Here is a 20,912-nt window from a genome sequence, read left to right as displayed (position 1 = left end):
CCCACAGAAGGAAGTCCTGCTCTGGAGCCCCCACCGTGGTCCCACACGGGGACCCAAGCACCTGTCCACCAGGCCTGGCCTCCCGAGCGGGCTCAGCCCAGCTGGGTCCCCCCGCGGGCAGAGCTGGGCCTCCCCTCAGAAGCTCCAGGTTGAACCCCATCCAGGCTGCAGTCCTGGGCCCCACCCTCCGCCCAGCCCCCAGGCCCAGCCCAGGGAGCCAGCACCAATCCGGGGAACAGGTGCAAACTTTGGCAGTTTTAATGGCAAAGTTGGCTTAAGTGACAGTGCCACGCGGGGTGGGCCAGAAGCCATGGTCGGCGAGGAAGGGTCGGCGGCGGCAGGGCAGGGCCAGGCCCCGAGGCAGCAGCGAGCAGGGACTGCCGGGGTGGGGGTGGGGGGTGGCGGGCAGGCGGGCGCTACATGATGGAGCAGGCGGACAGCGGGTTCCGCACGTGGCAGGTGCAGGCAGCCCCGCAGTACTGCCGGAAGCTCTGGTAGCAGCTCCCCTCCGGCTCGCCGCCCCACTGGCCCCCGGCCGGCGCCGTGAGCGCCTCGGGCGGCAGGCGGCTCAGGATGGACGTGTTGACCGCCAGCGCGGCCAGGCCGTAGTCGGTGAAGAGCACAGTCTCGCGGCGGCAGGTGGGGCAGGAGATGAACTTGTACTTGGGGCACGACTCGTACAGGATCTGCAGGCACTGCTCGCACACCGAGTGCAGGCACGAGAGCACGCGCGGCCGCCGCTGCGTGGCATTGTACGTGTGCCCGCACGTGGGGCACTGCAGCGGCTCGCCGGCCGCCGAGGAGGCCGCGGAGGCCGCCGCGGGGCCCGGACGCACCACGTACTGGTTCACGATGACCTCGTCCGCCGGCGCCACGCGCGGGAAGCCCAGCTCCACGCTGCCCTTGCGGGGCCGCCGCGGCGGGGGCGGAGTGCGGGGCGCCCCGTCCAGGGCCGGCGCGTCGCCCCCGCACGCCTGGTTGACGATGATCTCGGTGTCGGAGGGCCAGGCCCGCTTGGGGGCCAGCGCGGGGGCGGGCCGCGGCGCCGCGGGGAAGCAGGGCGCGGCGGCCGGCAGCTCGGGGAACTTCTCGGGGTGCACGACCTTCATGGCTTCCATCTTGAGGATGACGTGCGGACCCCTCAGGCAGGACATGAGCAGGCCCGGCCAGCCACTGCCCACCTCGGGCCCGGGCTCAGCCGGCATCGGGCTGTCCCCGCTCAGACGGCGCGTTCGGGTGGGCGCGGGCGTTGGCTGGGGCCAGGCAGCATCCTGGTCCCGCCAGGCCCGGGGGGGACCCCTGGGGGCGGCTGGCGCGAGCTGGGAGGGCAGGGCCCCCCCCAGGGGCCACAGTGGCCTCTCTGGTCCAGTCCTAGGGGCAGGAGGGAGAGGCGGGGGCGGCAGGCAGGGGCAGGGGCCGGCAGGGGGCTGTCCTGGGCCGGGGGTCGCACCCAGGGGCTCACCCAGGGTCTCTGGCGGCCGGGGCTGGGCGGGGGGCGTGGGGGGTTCTCCCCCTGCAGCCGAGGTCAGCAGTCCGCGGGCGGGGACATCGAGGCGGGCAGGGGCTAGGTGGGCCCCATGACTCCAGGACAGCGCGCCCAGGGAAGGCAGCTAGCCGGAGCGGCGGCGGCGGCGGCGGCGGCTGCGGGAGGGCCCGGGCTGCAGGCTCCGCGGCAGCGGCGGCGGAGAGGCCTGAAGCAGGCCCGAGCTGCGGGTGAGAGGCGGCGTGAGCGCAGCGCGCGGCCCCCGCACCCTCCCGCCGCCCCGCGCGAAGGACGCGGCGCCCGACCTCTGACCCTGCCCGCAGCCGGGGGACCGCGACCTCGGCCGGACTCCGAACACGGACCCCGCCCCCGCGGCCGCGCGCGCCTTCCGGGAGCCCGACCCCCGCCGGGGTGGGGAGGGGCCGCGGTCCGCCCCCCGCCCGCGCCCGCTCACCTGCCCCAGCCTGGCGTCCGCGGGCCGCGCGCCGCCGCCGCCGCAGAGGTTGTCTCAAAGGCAGGCCGGGGCGCGGCTGCGGCGGCTCCAGCGGCGACCTCGGGCGATGGCGCGGCTTCGGGCGGCACCCAGGGGCAGGGGCGCGGGCGTGGGCGCGGGCGCGGGGCGCGGGGCTCGGAGCTCGGCGCGGCGGCGGCGGCGGCGGCGGCGGCAGGTGCGTGCAGAGCGTGGCGCGCTCTGCGGCGGCGGCGGCGGCGCGGGGACCGCAGTGCGCGCGGCGCCCGCCCGCGCCCGCAGCGCCACCCCCCGTCTGGGGACCCGCGCGGGGTCCGCGGGGCGGGGCCAGCCTCTCGCCGCCCCTCCAGCCGCTGCGGGCCTGAGCCCGCCCCCGCGTCGCCCCCGGCTGGCCCTGGGGTCGCCCCCTCCTCGGAGCCGGGCGCGCGGTCGCGCTGCCGCCTGCGCTCACGTGGCGAAGCCTCGGCGCCCGCGCGGCCAGGGGCGCAGGGGGACGGCTCTAGGCCCGCTCGCATCCGCCGTGCGTGCTCCGGGAGGGAGGCCGTGCGCCCCCGCGGCCATCGCCCGAGCCCCTGGCGGGCTCCAAGGCGGCGGTGTGGTGGCCCGCCGCAGGGTGGCGTGCGCGTCTGCGGTAGCCCACAGCTGCGGGGCAGCCGGCCGCCCACGTGCCGGGTCCCGCGCTGCGCAGGGGCCACGCAGGTTCGGGGCAGGGCAGGGCGCGAGACCAGCCGATTGCGGGAACGCGCGCCCCGGGCGCAGAGCCCCGGGGGTACGGTGTCGGGGAGTCGGCCGCACAGGCTGGAGGGCGTCCCTGGCCCACAGACACATAGAGATACAGAAATGGGGCCTCGGGCCGGGGTCTGGGCAGCTTTACTGATGTGAGGTGCACAGGGGAGAGGGAGCTCGGTGGCGGCCTGCGGCCGGGGCAGCCTCGCCCGGAACAGGCCTCGGGCCCACACCCGCCGCGCTCTCTGCGCGTGGAGCCACCGAGCCGCGCGGCCGTGCACCTGCCGGCACCAGCCGCAGGCCCCGCCCCGCGCCGCGAAGCCCCGCCCCCTCCAGCGCGAGGCCCCGCCCAGGCTGGGGTGCGCCAGCCTCGCCGGTTCCGAGCCGAATCCGTCCGACCCGGGTCTTCCGGGCAGCCCTGGAGCGCGGAGGTTTCTGGGGAATAAAGGTTCCGCCGGCGGCCCGTGCCGATATGCGCATGCGGCCAGGTTGGGAGGCGGAGTCTGAGGCCCGGGGGTGGGGTTTCCAGGGTCTGCGCCCGAGGGGCTCCGAGTACCTTGGCCCCGCGTGCTGACCGCAGCGGTCACCCGGCCTGCGGCTCGTGTCCAGCTTGGGCCCGCCCTTCGGGTACTGCTCGCGGGCGCCGACGTCCGGAGGTGCAGGGTCCGGGCCGGCTCCGTCCGGGGGCGCTCGTGCGTGGGGCGGCCCCGAGTGCCTCCCGCGCTGTCACACGCCCCCTCTCACGGCGACCCTGGCCGGGCTGGGCACCATGGGGTGGGCGCGCAGCCCCCCGAGCCCGCCGGCGCAGGGCAGCCCCGGTCCCGCACGGGAGCCGACGGCGTGGCCCGCGTCCCGAACTCACCGCCAGGTGTGAGAAAAATGAGGTTTGTCGACGGCGGTGTGCGGCTCGCACAAGAAGCCACGCGCCTCCTCCCGCGCCGGCCCGGCGGGTCGCGATCCCCGCCCCTGCGGCGCGGGCCTGACCCACCTCTGGGCTGGGGCCGGGCGCAGGTGCCCTGGAGGGCCCAGGTCATGCCCTGGATGCTTCGCGCCTGAGTCACCCCAGGTCAGCCGTGCCCCTCGGAGCTGCCGCCCACCTGAGTGAGGGGTGGGCCTCGGAGACCTGGGAAACCCCTTCTTGGCCCGCCCCGCGGCCCCGCCTGCCCCAGCAGGGAAAAGGCGGCTGCCAGTCACAACAGTCACAGGCACTGGGACCAGGAGCCCCGAAGACGGTCAGCCGGCCACCCTGCCAGCGCAGGTGAGTGCTTGGACCCGGCGGCCCCTGGCTGGGTCTCGCACACCCCCCATTCTGGGGGCACCGTGAGTGACCCCGGGCTGGGCCCGCACACGGCTGTCTCCATGGGTGGATGGGGTTGGGGGGCAGGTGGGTGACCCCGGCGGGCTGGGCCCGCACACTGCTGTCTCCATGGGTGGATGGAGTTGGGGGGCAGGTGAGTGACCCCGGCGGGCTGGGCCCGCATACTGCTGTCTCCATGGGCGGGCGGGTTGGGGGGCAGGTGAGTGCCCGGGGCTGGGCCCGCATACTGCCGTCTCCGTGGGCGGGCAGGGTTGGGGGGCAGGTGAGTGACCCCGGCTGGGTCCTGCACACTGCCATCTCCGTGGGGGGGGGGGGGGGGCACGGGCAAAGCAGCCTTGCCTAGTCAGCGCATTCCTGGGCCATGGCTGGCAGGCAACCTTGCCCTTCCCTGAGGCCCCGCCCTTCCCTGAGGCCCCGTCTGTGTGTCTGTCCACCCCCTGCAGCCTGGGCCATGGACCCCCACGAGATGGTTGTGAAGAACCCGTACACCCACATCAGCATCCCCCGGGCCCACCTGCGGCCGGACCTGGGGCAGCAGCTGGAGGCTGCGCCCTGCTCTGCATCAGTGACACAGCCACTGCCTGAGGGGCCCTGTGCCCCCCGGCCGGCCAGCCCTCTGCAGCACCCCCAGGCTCCGGGGCCCAAGGGGACCCAAGGGGCCAAGGGGACCCCGGGGGTGGCCCTCGGCCAGAGCCAGCAGGCTTGGCAGCAGCCCAGCAACCCCTATGGCCCCGGGCAGCGCCCGGCGGGACTGACCTATGCTGGCCTGCCCCCCGTGGGGCGTGGTGACGACATCGCCCACCACTGCTGCTGCTGCCCCTGCTGCTCCTGCTGCCACTGCCCCCGCTTCTGCCGCTGCCACAGCTGCTGTGTCGTCTCCTAGCCCAGACCCCGAGGACGGCCGCTCCCTGCTCTGCCAGGACGCTGCCCGCTGGGAAGGCTGGCCGCTCGGCCGGCACCCCGGGGACACCCGTGCCACCTCCTCGGAGGCCCAGACAATAAAGCAGAGTGCGCGCTGTCCGGTGGCTCCTGTCCTTTGTTGCTGGCCTGGGGGTGGGGGGGCAGGAAGGACGACCGCACTGCCCCGCCCCCACAGCCCTCTAATAGTCTCCCGGCCTCTGTGGAACATTCTAAGGACAGGAAAGCCACTGCCCCGAGACAGCGTGTGGGCTCGGGGCTGCAGGGGGTGGGAGTGTGTCCGTGGGCCTGGCTGGGCCTGGCCTGGGTTGGAGCTGCCGCCCGCACTCCAGGCCAGGGCTGCGACCCAGGCCGGGTCCAGTGGCAGGAAGAGGTGGTGGTAGGTTTCAGGAGGCACAGCTGAGGGCTGAACCCTGCCCACCGTGAGTCACCTCCCAGCCTCAGCCAGGGTGTTTTTCTGGTTTCCCATGAAACATCTAATTCCTGCACACCCTGGGCCGTGCTGCTGGCCGGCTGACCTGTCCCCTGGGGCCGGAGCAGCCAGGAAGACCGGAAGGGCAGGGCTGGGAGGCTGCAGCCATGGGTGCTACAGAGGCCCCGGCCAGCCACCGGGCGCCCGGCTCCGCACCAGGGAACGTGCCTGCCGGGAAGACCCGGATGCCAGAACGGGGAGTGAGCCTTGGTTTCATGGAGGCGGGAGCTGAGCCGGCCTCGCTGGACGGACGGGTCCTCCTGCTGAGCCCGCCCTCTGCCGTCAGCAGGGCAGGGCTGGAGTGTGGCATGTGAGGTCACTGTCCTGACTGCACGGGGACTGCCTGTGCCAGGCTCCGTTCCTTCCCCCCCGCCCCCCAATGGGTGATGACCCCACCCAGGCCAGTCCTGGAACCTGCCTGACCAGTCCTGAGGCAGATGGCCAAGGGGGGTGGGCCCTGGCCAGGAGGGGCCTCCAGGCCCCTGGCTTCAGCAGGGCTGCGGGGCCCAAGGTTCCGACCGCATCCCCTGGAACCTGGCCGTTAGGTTGCTGCAGGGCAAGCAGCCAGCTGGAGGTGCCCTCTGGCGGGGGCCTTTGGCGTCATTGGCAACGCCTGGTACCTCTGAGAGCTTTGGGGTGGCTGTGTTTGTGGGGGGGTCTCACATGGAGCTGGAGCGCCACCTGGGGGCCTATGGCCGATGGAAACAGCACAGGCCGCGCCAGGCAGGGACCAGGACCCACACGCAGCTTGGGAGGAGCTGAAGCCCTGGAGGCTCTGAGCTGGAGGTGGCCCAGGAGCTGGGGCTTAAGAACACTGCGGAGAGCCCTGAGGTTGGGGAGGCGAGGGGGGTGAGTACAGGGCCAGGCGTGGTGGGGGTTGGGCAGGGAGCGCTGTCCAGTTAGCAGAGGGGCCCTTATCTCCTGCGGGGCGGGAGGTGCCTCCAGATCCAGTTGCAAGGCTTTGTGGCTGAAAGGGGAGCCCACCCCGCCCGCCCACATGCCCACAGCCGCTGCTGCTTCCCTGCTGACTCCCTGTGCAGTGCCGGTAACGCGAGCCAGGAGAGAGCCCTGGGCCCCACCCCTCCTCCAGCTCTGGCTGGGCACAAGCCACCGGGCGGAGCGGATGCAGGTAAGACTGGGGTTCAGGCGGGCTGGAGGGGCCCCGAGAGGGGACCAGGAGCCGCAAGCGCACCCTGCGGCCCCCACCACCCTGGCTCCCCGGTCCACCAGCTCCTCCCCCGCCTCCACCACGGCCGGGCTCCCGCTCTCGGGGGTGGACCACAGAGGTGGGCAATGTGGGCTGCGTTCCTCCCCCAGGATGCTGAAGCCCCAGGGCCCCCGAGCCTCAGAGGAGGGGCCGACCCCCAGGCCGCGGCGGAATGAGTGCATCGTCTGTTACTCGGCCTACGACCTCTCGGGGCGCCTGCCCCGCCGCCTGTACTGTGGCCACACCTTCTGCCAGGCGTGCGTGCGGCGGCTGGACACGCCGGGCCAGGAGCAGCGCTGGATCCCCTGCCCGCAGTGCCGCCAGAGCACGCCCATGCCCCGCGGAGGGGTGGCCATGCTGGACCTCGACCTGGCCGCCTTCCTGGCCATGAAGGCCGAGCGGGAGCCCTCGAGGGTGGAGCCGCAGCCCCCCGGGCCTCTCAAGGGTGGCACAGCTGTCACACAACAGCCAGCCGGGCTCCGCCCCTCCTGGGGCCCCCAGCCCAGACGCTGCTGCTGCTGCTGCTGCTGCTGCTGGGGACCCCCCGGGCAACCCCGAGGTCTGAGCTGTGGCCACTCCCACCCTGGCGGAGGACCTGCTGCCTGGGGCAGTGCTCATGTGGAACCACCCTGTGCACGGTGCCCCGGGCACAGCCCCCCGTGGAGACCCCTGGGCCGCCAACAGGTCTGGGGCTGTAGAGCCTTGAGACCCCACAAGAAGAGCCTTCTCCCCTCCCTGCAGGAACCCCAGGCCCCCAAGCTGGCCTGTGTGTGGCCCGGGGACATGGCCATCAGGGTTGCCTGCAGACTGGCTCAGGCCTGGACTTCACTCAGGACAGACAGGGTCCCAGGCGCAGGACCGGGGCCAGGCCACGCCGTCCCCACTCCCATAAAGCATCAGCAGGGAGTGGGCAGGGAGGCCTGGCCAGGCCACCGACGTCACCCCTGACCTGCCGGCCGCCCCGTGCGGCGCATCCACTCAGCCGTGTTCACTGGGCTCCCACCACGCCAGGCGCCGTCCCCTGCACACACAAAGGCACCAGGGAGAGAGCCGGGGGCAGGCCCGACTCCGAGGCCCCGGAGGGTCGGGATCCGCTGAGGTCTCGCTGGTCAGCTGAGCTGGCCCCTGCTCCCGGCACCTGCCGGCCGCCACCACTCAGACGCTTCAGAGCGGCCGGCACCGACAGGCCCCATCCCCTCGGGAAAGAGCTGCCCCCGGGAGCCCCGGGCAGTGGGGAGTGGGATGGGCGGGGAGGGAAGGGAATTTGCTGAACAGACACTCGGGAACCTCCCCCCTGGGCCAAAGTCCCCCAGTGTCCAGTGAGGGGCTGGCAGTGGGCAGCGCGGGGTGCTGTGAGGGAGGGGCTGGCCCGAGGGGGGCATCCCAGCAGCTACGGGCGGTCAGGGCTCGGCTGGGAGCAGCGTGCAGGGGGCTGAGGCAGGGCTGGGGGTGGGGGGCTCTACCCCCTTCCCTCTGCAGCTGCTGGCCTGAGGCGCCCTGCCCACCCTGCCCTGCCCAGAGCCCAGCTCTGAACCTGACGCCCTCCCTGCTGGGCTGCCCACCCACCGGCCCCCACTCACATGCCTGCCTGCCCCACAGTGCCCTTGGTTGGCCCATGGCCCACTCCCAGGAGAACCCTCACTCCAGGAGGGCTGGGTTGGGGGCTTCGCGCTCCTTGCCCTGGGGCGCTGGGTCCAGGCAGGGTGCCCCCCGGCAGCCTCAGCTGCTGGGTAAACATTAATGGGGCTCGGCCGGCAGGTCATGTGCGCACCCAGGCTCTCTAACCTGCGGCTGCTGCGCCGTCAGCTCCCCACTGGGGCCCCCGACCACCCACACAGGTAGGAACTCCTAGAACCAGGGGTGGGAGAGGTCCAGGGCCACTGACACGACCCAAGTGACCTCCAGGCCTGGGGCTTGGGCCCTATCGTGCATGTCGGGGACCCCTGGACAAGAAAGAGCAGCCGGGGGCAGGCAGGAGGCGGGGGTGCCCCAGAGGACCCCAGGCCTAGCAGGCAGTCGGGGTGGAGGGATCAGATGGACAGCTCCGAGCCCCGGGAGCTGCTGGGAGCTGAGCCTTGAAGTGGGGTGGGGGCACCCGAGCCCCTTCCTCTGCTCCTCGCCCTGGGGGGGGCCCTCATCCAGTGGCGATGGCGCCATGTGGAATTGGATGCCAGCGTCGAAGCCGGGACTGTCGTAGCGTCCCCGACGTCACCCGGTGGAACAAGTCCCCAGTGCCCTGCTCAGCCGGCACCCTGTGCTCTCGTCCAGCCAGACCCGCAAGGAAGACAGGAGCCAGGGCCCCTCAACTCTGTCTGTGAGACTGACTGGGGCTTGCCCGCCTGCAGCCGGAGATCACTGTGGCCACCCTCCTGTGGACGGAGGAGGGGGGCACACAGAGGCCTGCAGGGGTGAGGAGGGAGAGCGGAGGCCCAGGTCTCGGGTCTGGGGGTGCCGGGACCTGGCCCTGAATTCAGCCTCCTTGGTGCCACAGGCGTTGCCAAAGGGGTGCCCCACACCTGCCCTCCTGCCCACAGATCTGCCCCAGACCCATGCCGGCCTCCCTCACTGGTGGCCAGGCTGCCCACCGCCCTCCAAACATGGCTGACCTGGTGGACCAGGGTCTGAGAAATGCAGGTACCAGGCCCCCTGCCCACCCTGGGGCTCCACCCAGCTGTACCCAGCTCCTCTCCTGCTGTCACTCACCGCAAGCCCTCTGGCCTCAGCACCCCCCCCCGACCCCCACCCCGCAGGGCCCTCCAGTTCTGTCCTGGTCTTGGAAGAGGTGGGCACAGACCCCTGGGCACTGCCTCAGCTGAAGGACACTGGCCAGTCCTGGAAAGGTAGGCCCGGGGGTGTGGGGGCAGCAGGCAGGCAGGCCTCGGGAACCCACCACGCAGGCCGGCTGCCCACCTGCCGCAGGGCAGCTCTGGGAGCCCCAGGGCTGTGGGCTCGGCCACTCTGCAGAGGAACGGGGTGGGGGGCTCTGTGCCTTGGGTTACAGAGAGGAGGAAGTGGGACCCCGCCAGTGGGAGATGGGGCGGGTGCTTGGCCGTGCCCTCCCAGGGTGGGGGAGGAGGGGGTCCGGAGCGGCCGGCAGAGGACAGCCCTGCCCTGTGTTTGCAGAGCTCAGTGTGGCCGGCAGGCTCGGCCGCCTGGCCGGCAGCTTCCTCAAGGCCGGCGGCCTCCTGGGCTGCCTCTACTTCTTCATCTGCTCCCTGGACATCCTGAGCTCCGCCTTCCAGCTGCTGGGCAGTGAGTGACGGGCGCCTCCGGGGCCAGGGTGGGCGGGCAGCCCTCTGCAGCCGGCCGTTTCCCTCCCCCGGGTGCAGGCAGAGTGGCCGGGGACGCCTTTAAGGACAACGTGGTGCTGTCCAACCCCGTGGCCGGACTGGTCCTGGGCGTGCTGGTCACCGTGCTCGTGCAGAGTTCCAGCACGTCTTCGTCCATCGTGGTCAGCATGGTGGCCTCCAAGCGTGAGTGCTGGGGCCTGGCCGGGCGGCAGGCGGCTGGGGCGGCGGGCGGCTGACGCGGGGGCCCCTGCAGTGCTGTCCGTGCAGGTGTCCGTGCCCATCATCATGGGTGTCAACGTGGGCACTGCCGTCACCAGCACGCTGGTCTCCATGGCACAGGCGGGCCGCCGGGACGAGTTCCGCAGGTGAGTCGGGGGCCGGAGGAGGGCAGGTGGGGGCTGCCAGGGCCGGCACGCCGCAGCCACCCTCCCCGCGCCCTGCGTGGCCACAGGGCCTTCGGCGGCTCGGCCGTGCACGGCATCTTCAACTGGCTCACGGTGCTGGTGCTGCTGCCGCTGGAGCGGGCGACGGCCGCCCTGCAGAGGCTCAGCGAGCTGGCCCTGGGCGCCGCCCGCCTGCGGCCCGGCGGGCGGGCACCCGACATCCTCAAGGTGCTCACCAAGCCGCTCACACACCTGGTCGTGCAGGTGAGCAGGGGAGGGCACGCCCGGGCAGGGCTGCGCTGGGCCGAGCCCTTGGGCATCTGAGCCCCTGGCGAGCCTGGAGGGAGCGGCCAGCACACGACCCCTCCATCCCCAGCTGGACGCCAATGTGCTCACTGGCGGCGCCAACAGCAGCCTCATTAAGCGATGGTGCGGCTCCGGCAGGGAGACGGTGAGATGGCCCTGACCCCTGACCCCTGATCCACTGAGTCGCCCTTGACCTCCAGCTGCCCAGTGAGCCTGTTCTGAGTCCTCCCTGCTCCCCCTGCCACAGACCCAGGGGAACAGCGAGTTCGAGCAGCGGAATCAAACAGTGCCCGTGGACAAGCTGCCCTGTGAGGCCCGCCCCAGCCCTGCCCCGCCCCCCGGCCCCCCGCGTCTGCAGCCGGCTCTCTGCTGACCACCCTTGCCCCTGCCCCAGGCCACCACCTGTTTGTGGGCGCGGGGCTCACGGACCTGGCCGCGGGCTGCGTCCTGCTGGCCGGCTCCCTGCTGACCACCGTGCCCCTGCCCCAGGCCACCACCTGTTTGTGGGCGCGGGGCTCACGGACCTGGCCGCGGGCTGCGTCCTGCTGGCCGGCTCCCTGCTGACCACCGTGCCCCTGCCCCAGGCCACCACCTGTTTGTGGGCGCGGGGCTCACGGACCTGGCCGCGGGCTGCGTCCTGCTGGCCGGCTCCCTGTTGCTGCTCTGCGCCTGCTTGCTCCTCCTGGTGAAGCTGCTGAACTCAGCGCTGCGTGGCCGCGTGGCCGCGGCCGTGAGGACCGCCATCAACGCCGGTGGGCGGGGCGCCGGGCGGGGGCTGGGGGGCGGCCGCTGGCCACACGGCACTGACCCTGCCCCCCCCCCCAGACTTCCCCTTCCCCTTCGGCTGGCTCAGCGGCTACCTGGCCATCCTGGTGGGCGCCGGCCTGACATTCCTGCTGCAGAGCAGCAGGCGTCTTCACGGCGGCCATCGTGCCTCTCATAGGTGAGCAGGGTGGGCGGGGGCCTCGGGCAGGGTTCCACCTGGGGCCCGGTGGTGACCCCCTGCTCTCCCAGGGGTCGGGGTGATCAGCCTGGACCGCGCCTACCCCCTCTTCCTGGGCTCCAACATCGGCACCACGACCACGGCCCTTCTGGCCGCCCTGGCCAGCCCCGCCGACATGCTGCTGTCTGCCGTGCAGGTACTGCCTGAGGCCCCGGGCCCCTCCTCACTGGGACACTGGCCTGGGGGCTCCTGAGCCCCCCCGGCACCCAGGGCAGTCGTGCAGCCTGCTCTGGGGCCACTGGCCAAGCTCCCCTGGACTCCCGGTTGCCCGCTACAGCCCGCAGCCCTGCTTCCCCGGACCCACAGACCCACAGCACCCAGCACTTGTCACTTGCGGCCGTTCCGCAGCGTGGGGTCCCCAGGCCACCCGCTCTTCCCCGGGGACTCTGTTCCTGCACAGTGTGCTCTTCGTGTGCACCCCGGGGACCTGCCCCAGCTTGGGGCCCCCGAGTGCCTCTATGCCACACCTGCAGGATGTGTCTCCCCGCTCCTCTCTCCATAACACCCCTGTGTCCACTACCCTGGCTCCAGATCCCTCTGCCTGGCTGCCTGGCCCTGCCCACCTCCCCTGGCCTCCTCGCCTCTGCCCCCTCACTCCGCCCAGCCCAGGGCCTGCTGCACCCACAGGAGTTGAGGTGGCCAAGCACCCAGCCACTGCGCACAGGCACAGCCAGGCCAGTCCAGGGGTGGACATGATCCTCGGCAGGGCCCCTCGATGGCCTTGGTGACATGGTGACCGCCCCTGTCCACGTGTGCATGGCAGAGCCGTGGCATGGGAGGGACGTGCCCACCCCTCGCCAGGGTCCGCCCTCTTGCGTGGCCGGCCTGGGCTGCTGGGCAGACCCCGGTCAAGCTGTGGGCTGGGGGCCTTGTCTGCAGGGGGCCGGGCAGGGGGCCTGAGGCGCCAGGCTCCTGACTCCTCCCTCCCCCCCAGGTGGCCCTCATCCACTTCTTCTTCAACCTGGCGGGCATACTGCTGTGGTACACACTGCCCGTCCTGCGGCTGCCCGTGCCACTGGCCAAGCGCTTCGGAGACCTGACTGCCCGCTACCGCTGGGTGGCCATCGCCTACCTCCTGCTCACCTTCCTGCTGCTTCCCCTGCTGGCCTTTGGGCTCTCCCTGGCTGGGGCCACGGCGCTGGCCGCGGTAGGGGGGCCCCTGGTGGGGCTGCTGCTCCTTGCCGGCCTGGTCTGTGTCCTGCAGCGGCACCGGCCCGCCTGGCTGCCCGGCCGCCTGCGTTCCTGGGCCTGGCTCCCCCTCTGGCTGCGTTCCCTGGAGCCTGGGACCACCTGGTGACCCGCTGCTGTCCCTGCAGCCTCCCTCAGAGCACGGCCAGAGAGGCCCACGGCTGCGGGGACCCTGAGGTCCTGGCCTCCCAGAGGTTGTGAAGGGTGGGGCCTCCTGTGCGGGATGGGGGCCGGGTCCGCACCAGTATCAGATGTGAGTGGCCTGCCCCGGCTCCTCTGCCAATAAACGAGGCCCTCACTGCAGTGGGCGCGTGGTCTTTACCCCCGGGGGGTACTGGCTGGGGAGGGCCCCGGGGTCCCACTGCGAGGGGAGGTGCTGCCTCCTGGTGGACATTCAGGGGTCCCCAGGCCAGCTCAGCAGGGCTGCGGGGGCCCAGATGGCAGTGAGCACCCACTGTTTGCCTGGCCCCCTCCCTGTTTGCCAGTCCACCCAGGAACTTGGTCCCCGGCTGGGAGTGGGGGAGCCAGGTGCCAGATGGTGAGGCCAGGCCAAGAGACCCCCCCCTCACGTGGGGGTGCCCCGCGGAGGGTGCTCGGGGGCAGGGCTGGGCCCTGGGGGCTCTTGTGCTCACTGCCCCAGCCTGCAAGGCTCCTCTGGTTCCTGCACAGGAAGGCCTCTGCCGGCCAGCGGGAACCGGACACCTCCAGGCCAGGGCTGCCCACAACCCCAGCCCCGCCTCCCTGGGAGAGGAAGCTCAGACGGTCCCAGAATTCTCGTGCCTCCCCCCTTGCAACCCGTTAGGGACCAGCAGTGGGCAGTGAGATGTGGCCTGGGGGAGCCCCAGGGCCGTTTCTGGCCACGGTCCTGTCCTCCTCCTCCCACACCTCCAGTCCCCAGCGGTCAGCTCTGGTGACTCCGGGACGCTGCCCCGCCCCCACCTCCGGGTGCCCTCTGAGGTCCCTGAGGAGGGGTTGGGGCCACCTGGCTTCCGGGGGCGGGGGTGGACTGCCCGACGCACCTGTCCTCCGGGGCAGGTGAGGTCTCCCACAAAGGCTGACCACAAGGGCCTTTGAGGCTGCCAGCGACTGTCTGGCTGCTGCCCCTGGCCGAGGGTAATGCATCCTCCGCTGGGACATGACCACTGGCAAACGCGGCCTCCCACGTGGGCACCTGCAGGAGGGCCGGCGCCTGCCTGGCCACTGACTCCAGGGCCCGGAGGTGGGGGGTACCCGCAGGGCCTCTCCCCCTGCCCGGTTGCAGGTGCAGCCAGAGCTGCTGCTGCATTGAGAGGCCGACGTGCGCGCGGCCTGCGTCACGGGGGCTGCCACACTGACCTCGCAGCCCCTGCGCACCGGCCACAGACGCAGGGAGGGGGTCTCTGGTCACCCCAAGTGTGCTGGGCTGGGGAGGCGCTGGCAAGTTGGACGAGGGCCAGAGACCTGAGCTTCCCCGTGCGTGAGGGCCTGCCTGTGGACTGCGTGGGCAGCGGAGCCACCCCGGAGGACGCCCACACTGCGCGCGCGCCCAGGCAGGCAGCTCCAGACCCCAGGGACCGGGCCGTGTCAGCGTGGGCAGCAGGAGCCGGGCCAGCCCAGCGGGCTGCCGACTCACGGTCCCCACAGCACGGGGAACCCCCTCGGGGCGCCCCGACCGCCGCCGGGAGACCAGGACCCGGATGGGCCCCGCGCCCACGGCGGTGACCGCGTCCAGCGCCGCCCGGAGCGCGCGATCACCCTTAGAGACGTTACCAAAACACAACGCGGATGTGCGCCAAGGTGCCACCGTCTTTCAAACACAAGTCAAGCCGGAAGCTGGTGCGCAGGGCAGGAGCGCCCACCCCGTGTCCATGCAGCCCTGCGCCCGGGCGACCGCGGTCTCCACAACACGGCGCGCGGCGGGGCGGCGGTCCAGGCCCCGCCCTGGACGCGGCCCCTGCGGCAACGGGGGGACGGGGCTCTGCGCGGAGACCCGCGGGGCTCGCCACGGCCGTGCGGCCCTCCGCGCCCGCGAGTGCCCCGCGGCGTGCGCCCCGGAGGAGGCGCGCGGGCGGCCCCGACCACCGGCTCGCCCGGCCCGGACCACAGGCTCGCCCGGCCCCGACCACAGGCTCGCCCGGCCCGCCGAGGCCTGAGGTGGCGCCGGAGGCCCGGCCGGAAGCCCGCGCCCGCGCTCCCTAACGCCCCGCCCGCGCGCGTCTCCCGCTGCACTGCGGCGGTTACCAGGACGCTGACCCAGGACAGCCAATAGCGCCGGCCCGTCGGCGTGCTCCCGGGCGTCCGCCAATGAGAGGGCAAATCAATCATTTGAAACACCCAATGGACAGAGCACTGCAGCGCGAGGCGGGGCGGATTGTGATAGGGAAGCAGGGGCCCGCGTCTGACAATAAAGAGCGGACATCGTTGGGAAGGTGGGCCTTAAGCAGCTCTATTGACAGGGGCTCGGCCAGTCAGACGAGGCCGCTCTGCAGCCTCGTTCTGGCGGCCCAATCCGAGGCTGGCGGAGGCGGGCGCAGGGGGTATATAAGCGTCGGCCGAGCGACGGTTTGTAGCACTCTGCGCGCTCGCTCCTCCGCGTTTCTATCGGTCCTGCTGCCCGTGCCGTCGCCGCCGTCGCCATGAGGGAGATCGTGCACCTGCAGGCCGGGCAGTGCGGCAACCAGATCGGCGCAAAGGTGGGCATTCGCGGCGCCGCGGGCCCGGCGCGGCGTTGCCGGGCGGGGCGGGCGGCTGGGAAAAATGGCGGCAGCGCTGGGCGGGCGGCGTCCCCCGCATTGCGGCTCCCGGAAGCGCAGCGCGGCCGGCGCCGCCGGGGCCCGAGCCCGGGCGCCGGCGGCCGGCGCGGGCGGGCGTGCGGGCCCGAGCCCCGGTGGCCGCGGGCGCGCGGGGCCCGGGTGGGGAGGGGAGGGCCCGCCGCGCCCATCCGGGGCGGGCCGCCCCGGGCGCACCGGCTGCGGTGACTCAGCCGCACGCCCGCCCGGGCGCGCCCGTGCCTTGCAGTTCTGGGAGGTGATCAGCGACGAGCATGGCATCGACCCGACGGGCACCTACCACGGCGACAGCGACTTGCAGCTGGAGCGCATCAACGTGTACTACAACGAGGCCACCGGTGAGCCCCCGCCGCCCCGCGCCCCCCGCCCGCGGCGCCGCGGCCGCCCGCGCTGACGCCCCGCTGTCCCCCGCAGGCGGCAAGTACGTGCCCCGCGCCGTGCTCGTGGACCTGGAGCCCGGCACCATGGACTCGGTGCGCTCGGGGCCCTTCGGGCAGATCTTCAGACCCGACAACTTCGTGTTCGGTGAGCGGTGGGGGCCGCCCCAAGGTCACGGCCCGGAGCCGCCCGCTGCCTCCTGAAGCGGCTTTGGGAGGGAGGCCCGGGAGCCGCAGGGGCGGGGCTGCTCCCGCACGGTCCTCCCCCCGCCCCGGGTTGGACTTCAGCAGGGCTGGCGGCTGTGCCGGTGACCATGTGCCTGGCCCCAGAGTGACCACTTGTCCTCCTGCAGGTCAGAGCGGGGCCGGGAACAACTGGGCCAAGGGCCACTACACGGAGGGGGCCGAGCTGGTGGACTCGGTGCTGGACGTGGTGAGGAAGGAGGCGGAGAGCTGCGACTGCCTGCAGGGCTTCCAGCTGACCCACTCGCGGGCGGCGGCACGGGCTCGGGCATGGGCACCCTGCTCATCAGCAAGATCCGCGAGGAGTACCCCGACCGCATCATGAACACCTTCAGCGTGTGCCCTCGCCAAGGTGTCGGACACGGTGGTGGAGCCCTACAACGCCACGCTGTCCGTGCACCAGCTGGTGGAGAACACGGATGAGACCTACTGCATCGACAACGAGGCCCTCTACGACATCTGCTTCCGCACCCTCAAGCTCACCACGCCCACCTACGGCGACCTCAACCACCTGGTGTCGGCCACCATGAGCGGGGTCACCACCTGCCTGCGCTTCCCCGGCCAGCTCAACGCCGACCTGCGCAAGCTGGCCGTGAACATGGTGCCCTTCCCCCGCCTGCACTTCTTCATGCCCGGCTTCGCGCCCCTCACCAGCCGCGGCAGCCAGCAGTACCGCGCGCTCACCGTGCCCGAGCTCACCAGCAGATGTTCGACGCCAAGAACATGATGGCCGCCTGCGACCCGCGCCACGGCCGCTACCTGACGGTGGCCGCCGTGTTCCGCGGCCGCATGTCCATGAAGGAGGTGGACGAGCAGATGCTGAACGTGCAGAACAAGAACAGCAGCTACTTCGTCGAGTGGATCCCCAACAACGTCAAGACGGCCGTGTGCGACATCCCGCCGCGCGGCCTCAAGATGTCGGCCACCTTCATCGGCAACAGCACGGCCATCCAGGAGCTGTTCAAGCGCATCTCGGAGCAGTTCACGGCCATGTTCCGGCGCAAGGCCTTCCTGCACTGGTACACGGGCGAGGGCATGGACGAGATGGAGTTCACCGAGGCCGAGAGCAACATGAACGACCTGGTGTCCGAGTACCAGCAGTACCAGGACGCCACGGCCGAGGAGGAGGGCGAGTTCGAGGAGGAGGCGGAGGAGGAGGTGGCCTAGGGCCGGTCGCCAGCGCTCGCGGTGTGAACTCTTTATTGGCTCAGCGCCTGTGGCAGTGCCGTCTGCCTGCACCTGCTCCCTTCCTGTCCGCACACCGCCATTAAAGCGTTTTCATAGTGCCTGGCTCCGCCTCTGCACTTCCTTCTGGTAGGCCCTGCGGGTGCTGTTGCCAAAGGTCATGGCGTAGTTGTCCTGCATGGCTGCGGGGGAGGCGCGGCTGAGCTGGGCCGGCTGCGGGCCCCCGCCCTGCCCCTGGGGTGCGGAAGGCGGGCCAGGTTGGTACTCACAGGGGATGAACCCCATGTAGAAAGGGATCATGCCTTGGCTGTTGTAGATGGTGCTGCTGGACCAGTGGGTGCTGGGCAGCCTTTGGCCAGGGCACAGACCGGGTTTCTGAACAGGAACTGGGGGGACAGGTGGGTGCTGGCGCCCGTCAGGCAGGCAGAGCCCCCTCCCCAGCCTCAGCAAGCTGGGCCCCCCTGGGAGCAGCCTCGGGGGTGGTTGTACCTGGGTCTTGTCGAACTCGTCCAAGGCCTGTGTCACCCCATCACGGTAATTCATCCCCATCACCCAGGCGAAGCGCGGGACAAAGCCAGCATAGCCTGGGGGGGCCACGCAGTCAGTCCCACCTTGACGGGCAGCCGTCCCCCGAGTTACCCCAAGTTGGGGTCCTGAGACAGCTGGGCGGCAGGCCCCTGGGGGACGACAGGGGAGGGCGACCCTCGGACCAAGCCCCCTTCCTCCTGGCACCTGAGATGGCCTTGCGTTGGATCAGGTTGGGGTGGTCCAGCTGGGGCAGCCGCTGGAACCTGTTCACGTCGAGCGTCTCCAGGTGACGGGCCCGCGGCAGGTCCTCGTCCCTCCTGCAGTGGTACAGCTTGGGGGGGACAGAGGGTAAGGTCACCCCAGCTCCCCCCTGTAGCTGGGTGGGGGTGGGCGGGGCCGCTGCAGGCGTCTCGGGTACCTGGTACTTGCCGGCGGCCTCATGGAGGGGCGCGGGGTTCCTCCAGGCCTCTTCCCCATATGCCAGCCGCAGGCCGGGGTGTCCCCAGTCTCTGGAGTCCACCTTCCTCCCTGGTGGGCACGGTGGGTAGGGGAAGTAGGGCATGCAGCCCGCGGGCAGCTGCACGTGTCTGGACACGTTCTGTGCCGCCGGAGGCCCCTCGGCACCTGCCTCCTGGGGCGGGAGCCGGCCCAGGATCTCGAAGTTCTTGTAGGGCTGCAGACCTGCGTGACAGGGCTGCCGTGAGCGAGCGAGCGTGCGTGGGGGGGTGGGGATGGGGGGGTGGTAGCTCACCCGTGTAGTGGGGGATGTAGGGTTCAGTCAGGTCTCGGCAGGGGACCAGCGGGGGCTTGGGCTTGGAGATGGGGGACAGGACGGAGCAGGGGCTCTTGCGCACGCTGGGGTCCGTGAGCAGCTGTGCTGTGGTGCGCCCATAGGTGTTCCCGACCTGGTAGCGCAGCTGCGGGTAGAAGCCGGCATACCTGCGGGGGAGGGGGGCAGGGCAGCTGGTCTGGCCCCTGGCAGCACCCCCGGGGTCCTGCCTGGTCATCTGCCCACTGGGGGGCCCGAGGCTTGAGCCCACAGCATCCACCCAGTGCTGACCTGGCGGCCTCCCGGGAGCCTCGCTGTCGCCCCCCCCCCTCCCCGTGCCCACCCTCGCTGCCTGCGGGAAGTGGAGGCAAGTGCAGGGTTGGCACAGTGTGGCCGCAGGCCCGGCTGGAGGGACGGCGCCTAGGAAGGTGGGGGCCAGGGAGGGACGGCGCCCAGGAAGGTGGGGGCGGGGTCTGGCCCGGTGGCTGACTACAGGACCAGGATTGGGGAAGCAGGCAGGGGGCTGGTGAGCTGAGTTTGCGGGAGGGGGTGGTGTGGCGGTCGCACAGGCCCAGGGATGGGGAGGGTGAGTTTGTCTTACTGGAAAAAAAGGACAAAGGTGTTGCTGTGGATTGGTTCCTGAGAGGAGGAGCGTGGTGGGGGCAAGAGGCGCGGAGTCACCACACAGACACAGAGGGCCACAGCGCGGAGGGCCACTCAGCAACACCGATGGACCCGGCGGGCACTGCGTCACGTGAAGTGGCACAAAAGTTTAGGAAATGAGACAGACGTCATCACACGCGTGTGGAGGGGGAGCCACGGCCGCCGCAGAGGTCAGTGCAGGCCGGAAAGGTGGAGGTGGGGAGAAGCGGCGGCCACGCTCTGGGGCTCTGGGACACCGTCCACGCAGGGCTCCACACGGGGCCGTGGCGGTCACCCTGCTGTGGTACCCGCGTGTGGACAGGACACAAGGACGAGCCTGCCCAGGCCAGCAGGCCGTGCGTGCAGCAGGGCATCAAGGCTGGGGCACGGGGGGAGTGCCCTCGGAGCGGCGCCGTGTGGAGACGTGTAGCTGTGTGGACAGTCAGCCGAGGGGACCCAGGCGGGCAGCCCACTCCGCGCTCGGCTCCCCTAGCAGCACCTGCTTAGCTGGCCTCCGCCAGCTGCTCGGCTGCCCCAGTTTCGGCTCCTGACAGACGCGCCGGCCACCTGGTGTGGCCTTGCTGGGTGAAATGCCTGCAGGGAGGGGTGAAGCCAGCAGCGGCCGCCCCGCCTGGCGGCTCCTCTGTTCCTGGGGCCTCCCTGGCTCCCTTCTCGGCTCCGGCCCTCAGCCTCCCGCCTCCCGGCGTCTGGCTCAGGGGGCCTTCACGCGGGCCCCTGGCCTGCCGCAGACCCCCGGCTCTTACCCGGGGATATAGTGAGGCTCCGGGGTGAAGAGGCCGTGCTTCTGAGTAGCTGTCATTCTCCTTGACTCTGCCCTGGCCGGCTCAGCCCCCTGCCCCCCCGGGGGGGGGGGAGCCATCACCTGGCAACCATTGTGAAGCCCCCACCCCCGCACCGTTGAGCAGCTCCTGGCTGGCCCGCCCAGGGCACCCAGCACCCACCCTCCGCGGGCGGGAAGGTGTTAGGGTGAGGCAGGGGCCCTGGGCAGAGGCTCAGAGCACTGCAGGGAAGGCCTGGCCAGTTCAGGGGGCCAGCAGCCCGCCCCCCGCTCCTCAGCCCTGGACGACCAGTGGCCAGTGACCTGCAGAGGGCAGTGTTTTCCGTTTTAGACAAATCTTGATTTTTGTTTGTGGGGGGATTCAGGGACTTTGTAGCGTGAACTTGGAGCTGTCCAAGGACACATAGCAGGTGCGGCCCCCGGGAGGAGCTGCACACGATGCACATGGCCTGCAGCAAGGCCTGGAACAAGGACGCCCACGCCACGGGCAACAGGTGGACGTCAGGCTGACCTGTTCCAATGCGAGTTGTTGGCCAGGCCCCGGGGGACGCCCCGGATCCTGGGGAGAGTCCAGTCCGGTCCAGATGGGGTGCTCTGTCAATCCGCCCTGCAGGAGTGCTCCAGGACCAGGCTGAGAACGCACACACGGTGTCCCTCATCACCACCGCGGGCGCCCTCCTGGGCACCCATCGGGAGCCACACCGTGTCCCCCGGGACTCCGCTCAGGGGCTGCAGGAAGGCACGGGAGCAGAGGGGCGGGCTCCTGGGGAAGGCCCTGGACGCAAGGACTTGGGGCCAAGAACGCACACACGGTGTCCCTCATCACCACCGCGGGCGC

The 20,912-nt window shown here is 71.7% G+C and overlaps 6 protein-coding genes across 6 annotated transcripts; 4 read left to right on the top strand and 2 right to left on the bottom strand.

The window, feature by feature from the left end:
• Positions 1 to 279: 279 nt before the first annotated feature.
• On the bottom strand, positions 280 to 1,474 carry RNF208 (ring finger protein 208). Its single transcript, XM_062207163.1, has one exon. It carries the CDS (start codon positions 1,203 to 1,205, stop codon positions 417 to 419), a length of 789 nt encoding a protein of 262 aa, XP_062063147.1. The 5' UTR covers positions 1,206 to 1,474; the 3' UTR covers positions 280 to 416.
• Positions 1,475 to 3,667: 2,193 nt separating this feature from the next.
• Positions 3,668 to 5,421, top strand: CYSRT1 (cysteine rich tail 1). The gene is made up of 2 exons (XM_062207166.1): positions 3,668 to 3,936; positions 4,440 to 5,421. Exon 2 carries the CDS (start codon positions 4,448 to 4,450, stop codon positions 4,877 to 4,879), a length of 432 nt encoding a protein of 143 aa, XP_062063150.1. The 5' UTR covers positions 3,668 to 3,936; positions 4,440 to 4,447; the 3' UTR covers positions 4,880 to 5,421.
• A 931-nt stretch (positions 5,422 to 6,352) lies between these two features.
• RNF224 (ring finger protein 224) lies at positions 6,353 to 8,017 on the top strand. The gene is made up of 2 exons (XM_062207159.1): positions 6,353 to 6,515; positions 6,704 to 8,017. Exon 2 carries the CDS (start codon positions 6,705 to 6,707, stop codon positions 7,539 to 7,541), a length of 837 nt encoding a protein of 278 aa, XP_062063143.1. The 5' UTR covers positions 6,353 to 6,515; position 6,704; the 3' UTR covers positions 7,542 to 8,017.
• A 10-nt stretch (positions 8,018 to 8,027) lies between these two features.
• Positions 8,028 to 13,019, top strand: SLC34A3 (solute carrier family 34 member 3). Its single transcript, XM_062208313.1, is given in 16 exon segments — positions 8,028 to 9,001; positions 9,085 to 9,227; positions 9,344 to 9,433; positions 9,717 to 9,845; positions 9,923 to 10,066; positions 10,137 to 10,248; positions 10,335 to 10,530; positions 10,643 to 10,717; positions 10,820 to 10,880; positions 10,967 to 10,976; positions 11,062 to 11,324; positions 11,398 to 11,480; positions 11,482 to 11,515; positions 11,587 to 11,711; positions 12,510 to 12,852; positions 12,855 to 13,019. Coding segments are annotated over 15 exon segments (1,860 nt in total). The 5' UTR covers positions 8,028 to 9,001; positions 9,085 to 9,142; the 3' UTR covers positions 12,965 to 13,019.
• Positions 13,020 to 15,304: 2,285 nt separating this feature from the next.
• On the top strand, positions 15,305 to 17,437 carry TUBB4B (tubulin beta 4B class IVb). The gene is given in 7 exon segments (XM_062207153.1): positions 15,305 to 15,435; positions 15,761 to 15,869; positions 15,946 to 16,056; positions 16,262 to 16,396; positions 16,399 to 16,495; positions 16,497 to 16,846; positions 16,849 to 17,437. Coding segments are annotated over 7 exon segments (1,329 nt in total). The 5' UTR covers positions 15,305 to 15,378; the 3' UTR covers positions 17,319 to 17,437.
• CIMIP2A (ciliary microtubule inner protein 2A) lies at positions 17,330 to 20,095 on the bottom strand. The gene is given in 8 exon segments (XM_062207158.1): positions 17,330 to 17,518; positions 17,606 to 17,695; positions 17,698 to 17,722; positions 17,826 to 17,920; positions 18,069 to 18,195; positions 18,283 to 18,545; positions 18,616 to 18,803; positions 20,040 to 20,095. Coding segments are annotated over 8 exon segments (933 nt in total). The 3' UTR covers positions 17,330 to 17,429.
• Between the last annotated feature and the right edge of the window lie 817 nt (positions 20,096 to 20,912).

Source organism: Lepus europaeus, chromosome 12 (assembly GCF_033115175.1).
Source record: "Lepus europaeus isolate LE1 chromosome 12, mLepTim1.pri, whole genome shotgun sequence".
Classification (NCBI taxonomy): domain Eukaryota; kingdom Metazoa; phylum Chordata; class Mammalia; order Lagomorpha; family Leporidae; genus Lepus; species Lepus europaeus.
The sequence above is the reverse complement of the archived record's forward strand: the minus strand, read 5'-3'. Positions and strand labels throughout refer to the sequence as shown.